Here is an 18,172-nt window from a genome sequence, read left to right as displayed (position 1 = left end):
TTTTTTTTCAATTCTCCCAGATCCTTCCTTGCACAAGTCCTGCTCTCCTAGAATATCCACATATGTTTACTGCCAACAGTTGTGTATTTCCTTGGGTCAGAGGGAATAGTGAAAGGATGTAGACATATAAATCTGTGATGTGTGAACGTATTCCATTAAATGTCTCTTGTGCATTTTGTAATTGAAAGGCTACCCTTGGTAGAGCTGTTAAATCATTCATTAATAGAGTTCAAGAGCTTATTTGGGGAATACAAGGGGATTTCCTCCTCTGTAATATTAATTCCTTGGCTACCTCGATGCCCACAATGAACGATTTTACAACGAGTACCTGATTAGATGCTTTTATAAGTTATTAATGTAGTTTCGTTTTCATCCTCTCCTCTCCCTGAATAGTGTGATCCAAGAAATAATCTCCTTTTGCTACAAAGATGACGCAGTTGACACTCACTGGATTTGTCAAAGTGCTCCCTCTGCCTGGGATCCAATCAGATGGATTGAGCCTATAGGAGTTAGTGCCCCACAGAAAGAGGGGATCTTTCCTGTTCTTCCTTGCTGCAATATCTCCCTGGATGGAGGGGAGAACTGTTGATGGCCAGGAGGCAGGGACTCCAGTCGCTGTATCCTGACTGGAGGGGAGAACTGCTGTCAGCCAGGACAGTATGGCTGCCTTATTGGAACTCTTAGGCTTCCCTGGGCCTTCGCATCAAGAACCACAACCCTGAGACACACAGTCAGTACACACAGATGACACGCAACCTGAGAGGCGGCACCACTGTAAGACAAGAAGGTCGATGAGGTCGTCTTATTCCTCCCCGTTTCGGTGAAACAGGATCAACTGGGCCGTGGGGGCTGCTTCTCCACGGTTTCAACCTGAGCACTAAACCGAGCTAGATTAACTGCCTGCAGCCAACAGAAGTCTATGATTGATTCACCCGCTCCTGCCACAGATGATGATGGTGGAGGATGAGAGCATGACAAGTTCCCGGAGTGGGGCTTCTGTGCTGGAAACACCCCGCTTCCTGGGTTCTTCCTCCCCAGCCGTGGGGCGAGAGAGGCGTGATCACCCCCGATCCCCTCGGCCCTGTCAAAGAGGTGCCGGCTTGAGGGAGTCGGCTCAGCCCTCCTGCCTAGAACAAAATTACTCTGACAGCCTCGCCTGGTGATCGAGTTAGAGGAGTTGTGCCCGTCAGGCTGGGTTAGTTCCAGGAGGCATCAAACCGCTGGGATGTGAGAAGTGAAAAACAACTCGGTAGGAAGCCCTGAGGAACCCCATCCATTTCGTCTGGGACCGTTCCGCGCATGGAGAAATGAAAACTGCATAGTGTGGGCTCCCCACCTGACCCTACTCTGACTTAAGGGTCCCCCCTCTAGGCTGTAAACTCATTGTGGGTAGGGAACGTGACTACTGACTCTTGTTAAATTGTACTCTCCCAAGTGCTTAGTATAGTGCTCTGCCTACAGTGACTACTTAATTGCTACTTAACATGTGGGCTACATGGCACTGTCAACAGCTCTAGTGGTTGTGGGGTGGCAGGATACACAGGACTCTCAAGAGACACCTAGTTTACTCCCCTGCTTCTGCTAGGACTCTATTGGACAGAAACTGCCCAAATGTGGCATTCCAAGAAGCACCTATGGGAATGATTAACCTCTCACGGATTCACCCATAATTAGCTGGGAAATACATCCAGTTGACTGACACTTACTCAAAAGGTTATAAGGACCTTTTGGGCAGGGATTGTGTCCTCTTGCACTTTCCAGAACATAGAGAAGCAGCGTGGTCTAGCAGAAAGAGCATGAGTCTGGGACCATGGGATGTGGGTTCTAATCCCAGCCCTGCCAATTGCCTGCTGTGTGACTCTAGGAGAGTCACTTCACTTCCCTATGCCTCAAGTGGTCAGTTGATTAATGGTATATTTGAGTGCTTACTGTGTGCAATGATAACAGCAATAACTGTAGTATTTGTTAAGCGCTTACTATGTACCCAAGCAATGTACTAAGCACTGGGGCAGATACAAGATAATCAGGTCCCAAAATGGGGCTCACAGAGGAAGTAGGAGGGAGAACAAGTATTAAATCCCCATTTTGGAGATGAGAAAACTGTGGCACAGAGAAGCTAAAGGGCTTGCCCAAGGACACCCAGCAGGTAAGTGGCAAAACTGGGATTAGAACCCAGATCCTTCTCACTTCCAAGACCCGTGCTCTATCCAGTAGGCCAAGCTGCTTCCTTACCTGTAAAATAGGGGCTCGATACCTATTCTCCATTCTATATAGACTGCGAGGCCCACCTAGGACAGGTATTGCGTCTGACCTAATGATCTTGTATCACCCCAGTGCTTAGTACAGTGCTTGGCACATAGTAAACATGTAACAAATACCACAACTGTTATTGTATTTAATCAGTCGATCAATCATATCTACTGAGTGCTTACTGTGTGCACAGCACTGTACTAAGTGCTTGGGAGAATACAATTTAACAGAGTTAGTGGATACATTCCCTGCCCACAAGTTTACAGTCTAGAAGTTGAGCAGCTGTATTCCTTCCTGCGAAAACTCTTGCTTTGCTTCCTGCTGCCACTCTTTAGGATTCTTGTCTGCCTCCCCCATACAGACTGTGAGTCCCTTGAGGGTAAGGTACTAGGTTCCCTTTCCAGTGATCTCACATTCTTTCAGAAACCCTTCTCAGGGTACATTGGGAAGCACTGAGCACCTCAGTGCTTTGCAATCACTGCTCTGACTATGGGGACCAACTTTTCACGTCGAAACCACGGGCAAAAAAAGGCAGGGATTATCACTAGGGGTGGTTAGGTTGCGGGGGTGGAGGTGTTGAGGATTGGGAGGGGTCAGACCTCAAGAACGAAAAGGTCAGAAAACCACCACTTGGGGTCTTTTCAGCTCCCACAGAAAACTCTTGGGTTGCTGTCAGAGACCTGGTATGAGCAAGACAGGCTGGGAGTGTAGCTCAGGCAGCTGTGATGGCCACTGCCTCTATAGAGTAGGGCATCTTAATACTACTGCTAATAATAATGATAATTGTGATATTTGTTAAGTGCTTACTATGTGCCAGGCACTGTACTAAGCACTGGGGTTGATACAAGGTAATTGAGTTGCACACAGTCCCTATCCCACAGAGGGCTCACAGTCTTTAATCCCCATTTTACAGATGAGGTAACTGAGGCACAGAGAAATTAAGGGACTTGGACAAGGACACACAGCAGACAGGTGGCAGAGCTGGGATTAGAACCCAGGTCCTTCTGATTCCCAGGACCATGCTATATCCCCTAGGACATACTGACTATTTTCCCAGGAGAGAGGGGAGGAGGGAAGCACTGGCAGAACCTGGAGCTCAGCTTTGGATCCCTGACCTTTTCCAAGCTTGCGACCTTTCTTAACTCAGAGAGCAGAGGGCCTCCATTTTCTACCACCAACACAAAGACTAAGCTCAGTCTCAGATAAGGATTTCTCATCTGTGAGCACTGAGCTTCCCAAAGCCCCTTGGTTATTGGAAGTACCTGCCTGGAGCAGAACATATCAACAGACCATAACCCCAGAGAAACAGCCTTTGCAGTGCCAAAGCTAATATTACACAGTGCTGCCAACGCCAGATATTGTTCTCAAAAGATCTTTTGGGGGGAACGACTCTGTAGGTGCTTGCTTTTATAGTACAAGTCCTTTGCACCTTCAGATATTTTTCTGACTCAGTACAAAAGAGATCACAAGACCGACCTAAACTGTTCCTGTTCCAACACTTAGCCAGCTGCAGAACGTTAAAGGCTTTTTTCTTTTTAAAGTTTAACTTCCTTTTATTGCAACCCAAGATGCCACTTTACATAAGAACACCAAACTGGGCCATACTGGGTCAGGCCAATGGTTCATCCAGCCTGGCTCTCTGTCTCCGACAGAGGAACTAAGGGTTTCTTGAGCAACAGGGTGATGGAAGTGTCCTTGGCACCCATCCGACAGTAAACCGTGCTTTTCCTCGAAAATTCATCTTGGATCTGCAAGCCACAGATCTATCCAAACCCGTCTTGCTCTTAAAATGTTTACTGCCTCCATAATTTATGGGGGAAATTCACTCCACTTTCTTGCTGCTTTCTGGGAGAGGTGCCCCTTTGGCTTGTGACCCTTCACTTTCAAGCACTGATGTGCCCCTTGTCCTGGAGTTTTGAGGTTTGGGAGTACCCCAGCCTGGATTGCCTGGGCCTACTCTCCATAATTTTGTCCCCAACAAAAGCCACAGGTTTAAAGGAAAAAAAACCCAAAAACAAAACCCAAAACATTTGAAGAAAAATTATCCAGGTTGGAGAAGCTGGGCTGTGCTTTTCTCTCCCTCCTTCAACTGGACTCCTTTTATGATAATCCAAGGTGAGTCACTTTGGTTTAGGGTGCACATCACACTGACCTGTCACTCAAGACTGTACCCTTGAACTCTGGCGATGTCGTCACTTTTCCTTCCCCTCCCTTTACTTCCTAATTACTATTTACCCAAAAACTCAATGGGCCAAACTACTCTAGGTGCCAAATTTTCTCTGTGACCACGGGGATGAAAAAGAGGTGGGCTTCATAGAGCCGACAGACCAGAAAGCCATCATTTTGGATCTTTTCATCCCCATAGATAACGCTCAGAGCTTGTTGGATGAGAAAGGCAGCACGGCCCAGTGGAAAGAGCACAGACCAGGGCATCAGAGAAGCTGGGTTCTAATCTCGCTTCCACCATTTGCCAGTGTGACCTTGGGAAAGTCACTCAGCTTCTCTGAGTCTCAGTTTCCTCATCTGTAAAATAAAGATTAGGTATCTATTCTCCCTCCTACTTAGATTGTGAGCCCCTTGTGGGGCAGGGTATGTGTTCGACCAGATTATTTTATATCTACTCTGTTGCTTAGTATAGTGCTTTGCACATAGAAAGCGCTAAACAAATACTAGCTATTCTTATTCATAACTTGTAGTGCTAGCTCACTTTAGTACTGGATAAAATGACTTGACTTGAATTTGCTCCTACCCAGAGCTGACCCAGAGATGTCTGAATTATCCAGTACGATCCTGACAGTAGGGGTGGAAAGGGTAAGCTATTACATGGAAAAAAAAATAGGGCACTTTATGCCCCAAAGAGATGAGGCATTCATTCTAAAGAATTCCCATTAGTAAGCCTTTCAGGAACGGTCAATTTTCTTGCTATTTTAGGAATGGAGAGCTATCAAAATGCAGTTTTACTCTATCAGCTTAAAGATGCTGAAGAGGAACGGTGCTTGGATAGAGTGATTGTACCATCTGCTCTTCAGACTCTCTGGATTTGTTCCCTGGCCTTGCCCTACAGTCTATGCAGTCTCCCTGGCTGAGAATTTTAGGGTTGAAATGGATCTTGAGCAATCATCATCCAATCCATCCTCCTGCTTCCTTTCAGCACTTGTTCCAAGTTACAACCAGCACAAACAGACTGGAAGCTCCTTGTGGGCAGGGACATGTCTATCAACATTTTGGAGTTTTACTTTCTCAAGGGCTTAGTAAAGTGCTCTGTTAACAGTAAGCACTCAATAAATCAATAAATGGGAAGAAGCAAGGCACAGTGGAAAGAGCAGGGGCCTGGGAGCAAGAGGACCTGGGTTCTAATCCTGGCTCTGCCAAAATGCTTACTGTGTGACAAGTCGCTTAACTTCTCTGTGCCTCAGTCTCCTGTTTCCCTTCTACTTAGACTGTGAGCCCCATGTGGAACAGGGGTCTGTGTCCAACCTAATTCATTTGTATCTACCCTAGTGCTCAGAACAGTGTTTGACACAGAGTAAGCACTTAACAAATACCATAAATAAATATATAAATAAATAAGATTGACTGAATAACACCTCCAGAGGAGGGTCTGAAGGCAGGAACATTCATCTGTCAATTGCCCCTTCCCTTTGGAGTGCGTATGTTCCCTGAGGGTAGAGAGTAGGCCTATCATTTACAATGTACCCCAAGCACTATCCAACTCCTGAGTGCCCGACTAATATCTGGTGACTGCGTGTCTTTGTTCAGGCCTTCTCCTACGGGCCTATAAAGAATGCTTCTTTCTTCTCTTCTGGCAGCTCGGGACCCCACCTGTCTCATTCCCACACCTAAGGAGACTGTAGAAACATGGTCTGGGGGAGTCAAGGGGAGTGTCTCTGGACGAGGGAAGGAGTCTCTGTCTGTACTCAGGTATCAGGGCCAATGGATGACAACGGAAGATTCTGGCTACTGAAGGGAGTTGGCCAGCGCCCCACCTCCTTGGCCAGCGCTCCACCTCCTTGCTGACCAATAATGATTAGAAGGTGGCTCGAGAGGAGGGCATGAGACCACAATGGTTTCTAATATGGAAGCAGCTGGTCCATTAGGTCACTGCTTCCCGAGGACTTCAAAGGTACCCCACTTCCCGACTTCTACATTACTCTTTCAAGAAAGATTCACTTGAAGACTTAGCTGGTGAGCACCTCTAGGAGAGATGGGCAGTGGAGGCAAGGTATGAGGCATCCCTGTAACCAGCACAGGGCTGGAACATCTCAGAATCTCCTTGCATTTCTACAACCCCAGCTGCAGAACTCCATCCTATACTTTCAGCACCATGGCTACTTTGGACTAGAGGGGCGTCGTTAGTGATAAACCCCACAGCATTACATGATTGAGGTCCTCAACACAGCAGAAGGGAAGGGTAGGGGCTTAAAGCACATGGTCCCAAACAAATCCACCCAGAATGAGGTGCAGAGAGCTCTTCCCCCATGTACATCACTTCTGTGCCTTCTCTCCATTTCCCCGAAAGCCTTTTGAGCCTCAGATTTCTCTGAGATTTTGCCCAACTAAAACCCTGCAGGGTGTCTCTCCTAACAGATCCTAGGGGAGATGCAGATAACTGGCCCACAGACACTGCAGCAGCTGCCTAGGGACCGCTTGACAATTTAAAAATTGCACTCCAGAAAATACAGCTTTATCGCTGAACTCCATTGGCTTACCAGCTGTTGACCTTTGGGGCCCCATCCTGCGTACTGAAGCTTGGCATTGCTGACCTCAGGAGGATACAGATTCTGAGATTCCCTGTGGAAAAAATCAAAAGAACAAGATTTTTCAGTTGCTCTCACTTGGCTCTTTGATTGACACAAGCTGGGCTTTGTGTATTCCTTGTCTCGGTGTCGGGGGGTTTGGGTGGGGAGGGCTTTGTGGCTTGAAAAACAACTTTGCTCATTACATCTCTCACATATCCTTTCAGGGATGCAAAATTGACATGAGGCCAAAGCAGACACCTCACTTCCTAAAGTAAACCAAATATTCACCTTAAAAGGAAATGCAACCTCATTTCATCGCTGAGTTTATTTTAAACCTGAGAGCCTTCAGAGTTAACCTGAGAAATGCAGACCAAATCCATGAACCCCTTCTCTGCCATTGCTAATTCCACCACTGGCTTTCTTCCCTGTTTACGGCCAATTTATTTGAACCACCTCCCTATTTGGGTGACCCTAAACATTCTGGATGTGTTGGGTGAAAGACACTGACTCTCTGCTAGATCAAGTTTCAATTCATTACTTCTTCCCCCTGCGTTCTGGGGAACGTGCAGAACCATAGTAAAACAGCCTTTAAAGATCACATTGCCAAAATGTCACCTTGACACTTTCACAGGCCCCAAATGCTTCATTCTGTTTTGCGTTTAAAGGCATTAGCAGTGTACCCAAGTGATGCACTTTTATACTTTCACATTTTATATTATGATTTGACTCAACAGGAAAGTTCCTCTTCTGACTACCAGGCCTAATTACTTGGCCAGCATTAGAAGTAGAATGGCACAGTGGATGCAGCACAGTGGGGAGAGGGAAGTTGCAAGGAGGATTCTTGCGTTTCCCCATGGCTAGTGGGGTGACAGGTGGCAACCAGGGGTGGTTGGGCTAGGTGAATATTGATACCAGATTCTTATGGGTTTCTGGGCCTAGTGATTTTTGAAAACAATTTTCCCAGTTGGATTACTCTGAGGACTTACTCTTTTTATCCCATTAGGGGGCTGTGTTATCTTTCAGTGCAGTCATTCCAAAGTGGAGCTGGAAAGGTCACTAAACTCAAAAGCATACTGTTACCTGATTACTCTGTTGTAAGCACGGTTAAAGGTACAAGACAATCATATCGGAAACAGTCCCTGTCTCATGCCGACTCACAGACAAAAAGGTTGACAGAGCAAGTTTCTTGACCCCCTTTAATAGACGAAGAAACAGAGGCCCAGAGAAATTAAGTGACTTGTCCAAAGTTCCAAAGAAGGCCAGTGACCAAGTTGGGTCTAGAACCTAGAGATCTGGATTCCCAGCAGACCACACCGTCTACTCTGGAGAGGAGCTCACCTGAATAGACCTGACCACGTGAAGAACAATTTATTGGTGGCCAAGACACAAAGACTTCAAATTTTCTTCTTTAGTCCTTTGTTATCTGACTCAAGCCACCTCTTGTTTAACCATATTGGTTGGTGCGCCCTTCTTTTTGGCTGAAATGCAACTGATGACTGAGACAGCCTAATTGGTTAATTCACTTGCTAAAGCTTACCATTTCACGTCTGAAATAGCTACTCATATCCTATGGTTTCTCCTAAATTAAGTTTAAAAATCAGGATCAGTGGGCTGAATGAAATAAGATCGATGTACCTCACGGGCAAAGCCTAAGGAAGACAGGGCAGCTCTGAAGTTTTTCCTGGGGAATGAAGGAGTGACAGTGGATGGGTAAAGGAAAACGACAGGCCATCCACAAGCTCATTACTACAATTTTCCCAACATCCCCCACTATGCCCATTCTCCCGCCCTTACCAAGCCTCCTCCAGAGCTGCTGGGAGAAGCAGCAGAATGGGTTGGTTTGTAAGTATCATCACCTTTATTTTTACGCTATTTGTTAAGCGCTTACTATGTGCCAGGCACTGTACTAAACCTTGACTTAACCAGGCTTAGCGTGGAAGGAGAAAGGGGAGGCTTCTCCCCATTCAGGTTTCAGTATATCTCAACACAGTCAGTCAATCGTATTTATTGAGTGATTACTGTGTGGCAGAACACTTACTAAACACACTTGGGAGAGTACAATACAACAATAAACAGACACATTCACTGTGCACAACCTGCTCACCCTTCTGGGCCCCAAACCTGTTCCTGTCCCACCTCAGCTGCAAGGAGAAACCCCGTCATCCACTTCTGTAACCTACCATCCTTTTTCCGGCTGGTCGGCTCCCCATCTGGGATGGATTTAGTACCGTCTGGCTTCCTGCCCATCATTCTGATTGACAGCCCCAGCCTGGCCTCGGCCATGGGCTCCTGTTGCTGAGCAGGTTTCTTGCCCAATGCTGGGTTGCGCCAGCTCAGTTCCCAGGGTCCAGGGAAGGGAGTGGGGTGATTCTCCAGCGAGCAGGGAGGTCGGAGTGCCCTGGGAGAGCATGCGGGTTGACCGATTCAGGCCGGTTTGGGCAAACTTCTACAAGATGGCAGCCGAATGCCATCATCTGATGTCTCGCCAGGGTGCCAGCAAAGCTGAGCAGTGTCATGTGGGTCGTGTTCTTTGGAGTGGTTTCCCCAGCTGCAGGCCTTTTTCTAACTGTGATATTTGTTAAGCACTTACTAGGTGCCAAGCACTGTACTAAGCGCTGGGGCTGATACCAGACAATCCAGTCCCACAGTCGGGTGGAGTGGATATAGCACAGATCTGGGAATCAGAAGGTCATGGATTCTAATTCCAGCTTCCACCACTTGTTTGCTGTGTGACCTTGGGCAAGTCACTTCACTTCTCTGTGGCCTCGGTTACCTCACCTGTAAAATGGGGACAGACTGTGAGTCCCATGTAGGACAGGGATTGTGTCTAAACTGATTTGCTTGTACCCACCCCAGTGCTTAGTACAGTGCCTGGCACATAGTAAGCACTTAACAAATACCACAATTACTTATTATCAAGTAGTAAGTTGAACAGGTATTGAATCCCCATTTTGCAAATGATAGTCTACGGCTCGCATCTACCGGCAAAAGAAATCCTGAATCAGAGCCAGGAGAAGGGGCAACCCCATCAGAATCCCAGCCAAAAACTTCAAGCTTCTTTGATTGTGAATAGTTTGAATTCATCTCAGATTTTGTGGGTTTTTCCCATTAATTTGAGCCTGAGATCAGTTTAATAGGTGTTGGACTGCTTCCCCAGAGAAATGGAAACACAGGGAATTGTGTGATAACTGAACCATTACCGAAGGAAAATACATCTCACCTCTTATTATCTCAGGTTTTCAGTGTTCTTGATGACAAAAAGCTTTTATTTTTCACCCCTATTAATGAGGTTAATAAAATACCATCCAATTGCATACCTTAAATAATGCAATACTAACACACTATGCAAAATTCACAGCAAGTCATATTTTAGAGCGCAGTCTTGAAAATTACTACTGGTCCATATTTGGGATTAGGATTGGAATAGCCTTAATTGTATTTGTCAGGCAGAAATACTACCACTACTAATAGCATCATGACTTCTTCAAAGCATTTCCAGCATTAACCCTCTCATTTATCCTCACAGAATCTTAGTAGAACAGGGAGAGAGAGGTATCTTTATTCCTATTTTACAGATGAGGAAAACTGAGGTACAAAAAGCTTAAGAAACTTGCCGGAAGTTACGCATCGCCATAAACCTCCGACTCCAGACTCTACTCGTTTCCATAGAATCACCCTGCTTCCCGACCCGTGCTCCCACAATGGAGATTTTGAAGGTAGAGAAAATTGGAGAGGAGGGTTTAAGGTCACCCAGGTTCTGAATATGTTGGGACCTAAAATAAGCTAAATCAATGTTATTATTGAGCATTTACTGCGTGCAGATCACCGTACTAAGCACTTGTGAGAGTACAATCCAACAGTGTTAGCATTATTCAATCATATTTATGAGCGCTTACTGTGTGCAAAGCACTGTACTAAGCGTTTGAGCAGACATGCTCGCTCCTGTCCACCACGAGCTATCCAATGGGCAAAGCAAAAGTAATCCCTGGAACGTTTTTCACTTCTGATCAAGTGTTTTAAGAACCTGTTGTAACGGTCTACCTAATGTATCCTGTCACTGGAGGACCCTGGTTAGCACTTGTGTTCAATCAGTGGTATTTACTGACTGTTTACTGTGCACAGTGGACTGGTAGTAAGTGCCTGGGAAATGTACAATACCAACAGAGTTTATTTAGTAGCTACGCTCCCTGCCACAACGTGCTCAAATCTAGAGGGCTGCACTGTAGTGCCTGTGGACTAAACAAACAAAAGTCCAGAGAAGAGTCAGAGTTGATTTCCTTGCATGAAATAATCGTGTCCCCTAAATTCAGGCTCTGCTTTCCACCCAACTCATCATTTCTCAAATTAGGTGCTTCTTTCCTTACTGATTCTTTGCTGAACCCTAAGCTACCCAAGGACCGCAACAGCCCAAGTGATGTATCAGCTCCAAGGTGACAACGGATTGGTGAGAAATAACTTCAGGAAGATGATTTGGGCTTAGCATACCTCCTGGTATAATGGAATCTGCTCTGCAACTCTTTTAAGGCCAATAAGCACGAATCATGTGTAGCTTGGAGGCGTAAATTAGTACAGCACCAATTCTGCCTCATCTTAATGAAAGTCATGTAAAGAGGAGAGGGCAAAGAAACCCTGGAGAGGCGAATCATGGACTTTTGTTCACCCCGCAACTGTCCCATTCTTCACGAGAGGTGGCGGCTGCAGAAGCAGAGAACATAGCTGATTTGAAGTGATGAAAACAGGTCACCTAGTTTTTGTGTGCATTCAGATACCATAAAAAATACCCCAAACAGGCTGGGTTTGGTAAAGCCAATAAAGCTACTGGGTCCACAGGAAACAAGTTCTCAGTCACAAACACCCAGGGCCTTTCACAGACCAGAAGGGTGGACAGTCAGAGGACAATATAATCCAAGTTACTTCACTGACAGTTTATTTTTAAGGTATTTGTTATGTGCTTACTATGTGACAGACTCTGTACTAGGCTCTGGGGTAGAAAGAAGCTAATCAGGTTGGACTCAGTCCCTGTCCCACATGGGGATCTCAGTCCTAATCCCCATTTTACAGATGAGGAAACTGAGGCCCAGAGAAACTAATTGATTTGCCCAAGGTCATACAGCAGACAAGTGGAGGAGCTGGGATTAGAAAACATGGCCTCTGAACCCCAGGCCATGCTCAGCTGCACTAGACAAGCTCTTGGGAGAGTATAATACAACAGAATTGGTAGGCCATGACCCCTGCCTTCAAGGAGCATACAGTCAGCGGCGGAGATGGACGTTAAAATAATTACTGACAGGAGAAGCGGTGGAGTTGAAGGATACGTACATAGGTGTGTGCATGACGGGAGTCCTCCTGGAGGTTGCCCAGAGCATAACCCAAAGGCACCTGAGGATCAGCAGCAATCCCCTACTGGGCAGAATCCATCAAGCAATCAAGCAATGGTACTTAACTGAGCACTGTGTGCAGGGCACTGTACTAGGGCAGAAACGATGGTGCTTCCAAAGAAAAGCAAGATAATACCTGGAAGCCCCAAGGGCTCAATAAATACCACTGCTGATTCAGGACCACGTTAGTGATTTAGGCGAGTCACCCTGGGAGGGATAAGCAGATGGAACTGGCATCAAATAGACTCTAAAGAGCGGTGCGAACAGAGCGATCGCATTAGGGGAAGATGGGTGGGGCAAAGCCAGAATGGAGAGAGAGTAGAGAAAGTGAAAGCTCTGCCCTAGAGGACAGAGGAGAAAGTCTTGGGGGATCCATTCTACCACAGGGTGGAGAAAATTGAGCTGACTAGAGCACAGAATGGAGAGGAGATTCAAAGGAGTTGGCAAAAAAAGTAATTAAGAATGAGAAAGAAGAGTAGAAGAGATATGCAACACAAAAGATGAGGACTCCCAGAAAGATTACAAAATTAAATTAATAGGGCATGTGAAATGTGATAAGGAAAGATCAAATGGAGAGAGGGATTAGACAAGGTTGGAAAGTGGGAGTTATGCAACAAAGTGGGTAAGAAGAGTGAAGCACTGAGCGAGGGAGATCATATCAGAGTTTCTGGTAGATGTGATCAACTTTGCAGACTGTCTTAGAGATAGATTTACAGGTTCCTCTGAGAGATGATAAGGCAACCTATCTTATAAGGAAAACAAATCTACATTAATGAACCTGATGATGGTGTATGTGAATTTGTCTAAAACTGATCAGCCACTCCCCTCCATTATAATAATAAGGGTTCAGTCCATGGGACAGTGATCCCCACAATTACCTGACCTGGGTTACCAAACTTGCCCATACCAGGTCTTTAACAAGATTGAAAATTCAGGCAAGGCTCAAAAGATCAAGATGGCGGTTTTCCAGGCTTTTAGCTCTTCAAGCCAGTCCCATCCAAGTTCTTATTTCCCCAACCTCAAAATAAAAAATTGACAACTCTGTTTATAATGTTTTTTTTAGTACCTTTTCATGACAGTCCTAATATCTGTGTTCTTATCCAAGGAAGTAACATTGGATAAGAAACAATCTAATTTTTAACAGAAATCCGAATATTATACTATATAACTCATGGACTACTTAATTCCTTTCAACAACAACAAAAAAATCAAGTTTTTTTTCTGATAGGAATGATTTGCTCCTCTAATACCAAACTACTCAATGTACCTAGGTCTCATTTACCTCATTGCCAAGTCCCTTGCCCATCTCCTCCTTCTGGCCTGGAACTATCTCCCGCTAATTATACAACAGACCACCATTCCCCCCTTCAAAGCCTTATTAATATCACATCCCCTCCAAGAGGTATTCCCCAACTAAGCCCTCATTTCCCCTATTCCCTCTCCCTTTTGCACCACCCAATCACTTGGATCTGTACTCCACTCAGCCCCACAGCACTTATTTACATATCCACAATTTATTTTAATGACTGTCCCCCTTCTAGAGTGTAAGCTCCCTGTGGGATGAAAGGTGTTGACCAATTTGGTTGTACTGTGCTCTCCCAAGAGTTTAGTACAGTGCTCTGCACACAGTAGCGTGCTCAATAATACCATTGATAGATTTACTGATTACATTTTAATGCAGATATTACTTTTGCCACATTCCACTTCCAGAAAATGCAGCAAAGTTTAATTCCACTTAAATGGCTCCTGTCTTCCCATTCTTGACCTTTCAAGCATTTTTACTAATTTAAATAGAGGGATTAGAGCCCATTTTAATTTAGCAGTAGATAATGGCAGATCTACTTAGCACAAACCGTGCCTAGAGCCTTGAGGAGATGCTCACTCCTTCCTCTAAAAAATGTGCCTAGTGGTTTAGTAATTTATTTGTTTCCTATTGCCACTGATCTATCTATCCATTAGTTCTCATTTAAACTCTGAGCCTCACATGGTGGGACAAGGAAGAGTCTAAACTGTTTACCTAGTAATTCCTTCAGCATTTAGCCCAAGCTTCAAAGTAAGCATCGAATACCATATTTACTTACCATAGTCCACCCTCAATTAATCAATCAAAGCATTTATTGAATACTTACTCTGTGCAGAGCACTGTACTAAGTGCTTGGGAGAGTACAGTACAGTAGAATTAGCAGACACATTTCCTGCCCATAACGAGCTTACAGTCTAGATGGGGAGACAGACATTAATATGAATAAGTAATTTATACTACAGAACAAAGTTATTTACACAAGTGTTGTGGGGTTAGGGGTGGGATGAATATCAAATATAACAGATTGAAGTGCAAAGACAATGCAGAGGGGAAAGAGAGGCAGGGTAAAGAGGGCTTAATTGTGGAAAGGCCTTTTGGAGGAGATGTGACATTAATAATGCTTTGAAGGTGGAGAAAGTGGTGGTCTGGCATATATGGAGGGGGAGGTGTGCCTGGCAAAACACCAACATAGCTTCTTTCCCACTTCCAACCCCCCTAGAAATTGGATCAAATAAGGCTCAGTGGATTTCTATGACATTTTGTCCATCCAGCCAGCTGCCGTTACCCCATTTTAGCTTAAAACACTCCCTCTAGACGGTAAGCTCATTGTAGGCAGGGAACGTGTCTACCACCTCTGTTATATTGTACTCTCTCAAGCACTTAGCACAGAGCTCTGCACATAGTAAGTGTTCAATAAATAGGACTGATTGACTGATTGATTTATTCAATGGCTCAGGCAGGCCAGTGTGGGCACTCTATTGATGGTGTGAATGCTCAAACATCCAGGAAATCTGTAAAGCCTTCTGCTCCCCTGCATCCATCCCGACACACATTTGGGGGAACCTGTTCCTAAAGCCTGCCATTACTCTCCTTCCTTCTTTCTTACAGGTTTTACCTTCCTCCAGGCTTCATTACAAACACAAACTGGAGCTGTTCCAGGGCCTCTCTGCTTCTGACCTTCAAGAAACCTCTATTACGGAACAAGGCCTGAGGAGACAGGCTGGAAGAGTCGGTGAGGAGGAAGTTCCTGCTTGCTATTGACATTCCTAGCAAGAGAGTGAAATCTCAAAGCTCTTAGTCAGTGGATTGAGGGGCGGGGAGGGGAGATAATGTGTTTCTGAAAGGAGAAAGTGGGCCATGCTTTTCCAAAGGAAAGGAGGCCGATGCAATCTGCTCACAAATCTTCCACTATTCCGATAGCTTCTGCTTCCTTCCCAAGCCCATCCCCTGGCATCTCTTCATTTTCCAAATCAAATTTATTGGGGTGACCCTCATCTTCAGGGAGACACTCGCTCTTTATCCAGCCTCCTCCTTTCCTGCCCCTCAGGTGGTCCGACTCAAGTGAGGCGGCTTTTTGCAGTTTTTCAAGAGGCCAAAGTGATTCCTGGTTCACAGTTTAATGGAGTTTTGCTGGGCTCCTCCTCCCCCATTTCCTGGCCTGAGAAAGTCTTCTAAGTGATCTTTAGAGTTAGCTATTTTCCTGCCTTTCCACCTAGAGGCTGCTTCTCTAGTTTGTGAATTACTCCTGCTCCTCCCTTCTCCCTCTTGCTTTCTGCCTCTTGGCCGTTTGGGCAAACCATTACCACTGCTCCAAAAATGAGTCAGGTGTATGGTGTGCTGGTGGTGGGACGTATCCTCCCCTTCTTATCCTCGGTGTCCAAGCGGGGCTCCGCTGACCTACATGAGGGCGGGAGAGGGAGAGGTGCTGTGACGTCATGGACGCATTTAGCAATGAGGCAGGAGGTTCTCGGTGAGAGAATGCCACCCGCGGAGACGATCTCAGGGTGAGCACCACTGCTCGGCTCTACTAAATTATCCCCAGGGGGTAGCAAGTAGAGGAGAATCACAAGCGAACAACATTTGCTACCTGCTAGTCTTGTCAAACGACTGTGGAGAGAAGAAGAGAGGAAGTCAACCAATGGATACAGTGAGGTTTGAATTACGACTGGATCTTTTTGCTGATAAATGCAATCTTCCCCACTGGCAGAGAATTTAAGATTGATGTGGAACTTTCCCAATACCACTGGGATGACATCTGAAAAATGTGACGAAATGATAAACTTTTTCACAGACCACCATTTTTTAACCCTGAGGCCTAGTGGAGAAGAGTTAAGGGGTCTGGGAGTCGGAGAACCTGGTTTATAATCTAGCCAAGGACTCCTTTATCTCCTTCCCTTCCCCCATGTACCATCCTCCTCCCTCCCTTGTAAAAGTAATAATAGATACATAATAATAATGTTGGTATTTGTTAAGCGCTTACCATGTGCCGAGCACTGTTCTAAGCGCTGGGGTAGACACAGGGGAATCAGGTTGTCCCACATGGGGCTCACAGTCTTAATCCCCATTTTACAGATGAGGTAACTGAGGCACAGAGAAGTTAAGTGACTTGCCCAAAGTCACACAGCTGACAAGTGGCCGAGCCGGGATTCAAACCCATGAACTCTGACTCCAAAGCCCGTGCTCTTTCCACTGAGCCATGCTGCTTCTCTAATAATGGTATTTATTAAGCGCTTACTATGGGCTAAACACTGTTCTAAGCACTGGGGTAGATTCAAGGTAATAAGGTCATCCCACGATGGGCTCACAGTCTTAATCCCCATTTTACAGATGAGGTAACTGAGGCACAGAAAAGTTAAGTGTCTTGTCCAAGGTCATGCAGCAGACAAGTGGCAGAGCCGGCATTAGAATCCACATCCTCTGACATCCAAGCCTGTGCTCTTTCCACTAAGCCACGCTGCTTCTCTTGTGTCTCGTGTCCCACATTATTCCTCCATTAAAGCAAGGCTCATGGTTCTTCTAACCACGGGCCTCTCAGCAGATTTTGAAAGCTGGAAAGAAGGGATTGGAGGGATGCCCTAGAGGAGGGAGGGTATTGTTGCCTATTTTCAGGGAGCATTCAGCTCACCGCTGCCCCCACCAAACAGCTCTTCAGAGCCTTGCAGGTGCTGAGGAGGATGTTGACGCTGTACTTGGGGCACCTTCGCAAGCCTGTCGAGGACTCTGACCCCTAATTAGACCAAACCACTCCATTCCAAGGACAACTATTAACAAGACGTAGAAAACAGCCAGTGAATCTCCTTCAGAAGCTAATGCTCCCCACTGAATAGTCACTAGTATCTTTTTACCTTGGCATTATTGCTGCCCTTGTGAACAGTACACAGATTCCCCCATGACTTCCTTTCTTTTGTCTCACTCTATTTGTCCTCCTTTCTCATTTTCCCTCTTCCTTCCCTCTCCTTATCTGAGGCACTCGAGGATATGATTTACCCATCTTCTGATGCTCATGGCTAAAGATGCCCACTCAAGCCTTTAGTTAGATACTGCATTCAGGAGAGCCGCTCAATAAATACCACTCTTCTACGCCCCAGCATTAAACAGATAGTTAGTGTCTCATGACTGGAAGCAGGCCATGGTGGGTAGGGCAAGACTAACAAATTCAGGGAGGAAGTCTTTTCTGTCCCAGACACTGCTATCTCCCCAGATGACCAGGGGGTCCCCAAGATTAGCTAGAGGAGATCCTAGACTCGGGATGCTATGGGCAGCTCTGTTGAGAAAGAAAAAAGAAGGAAACACGGGAATGAAAAGCCCCAGACAGAGTGAGGGATTTCAAATGAAATCTATCATTGAGGACAATTCCAGTCAGCTACCAAAGCTGACTGAGAAGACAGCCTAATGGAAAGTGCACAGACCTGCGAAGCCTGGAGGACCTGGGTTCTGAACCCAGCTAGGTCAATTGCCCTACCGTGTAACCTTGGTTAACTCGCTTACCTTCTCTGGGCCTC

General features: G+C 45.8%; 1 protein-coding gene across 5 annotated transcripts in view; it reads right to left on the bottom strand.

Annotated features, from left to right (window-relative positions):
* The window catches only part of DPP6 (dipeptidyl peptidase like 6), a 618,762-nt gene that overhangs the window by 92,511 nt on the left and 508,079 nt on the right, over positions 1-18,172 (bottom strand). For all 5 annotated transcript variants that reach the window (XM_029077439.2, XM_029077436.2, XM_029077438.2 and 2 more), the window contains one exon: positions 6,960-7,041. In XM_029077439.2, coding sequence (XP_028933272.1) covers positions 6,960-7,041 — 82 coding nt within the window. The remainder of the gene's footprint in view (positions 1-6,959; positions 7,042-18,172) is intronic.

Source organism: Ornithorhynchus anatinus, chromosome 13 (genome assembly GCF_004115215.2).
Source record: "Ornithorhynchus anatinus isolate Pmale09 chromosome 13, mOrnAna1.pri.v4, whole genome shotgun sequence".
In the NCBI taxonomy this organism is placed as follows: Eukaryota; Metazoa; Chordata; class Mammalia; order Monotremata; family Ornithorhynchidae; genus Ornithorhynchus; species Ornithorhynchus anatinus.
Note: the sequence above shows the minus strand (reverse complement) of the source record. Positions and strands in the feature narration are given on the sequence as shown.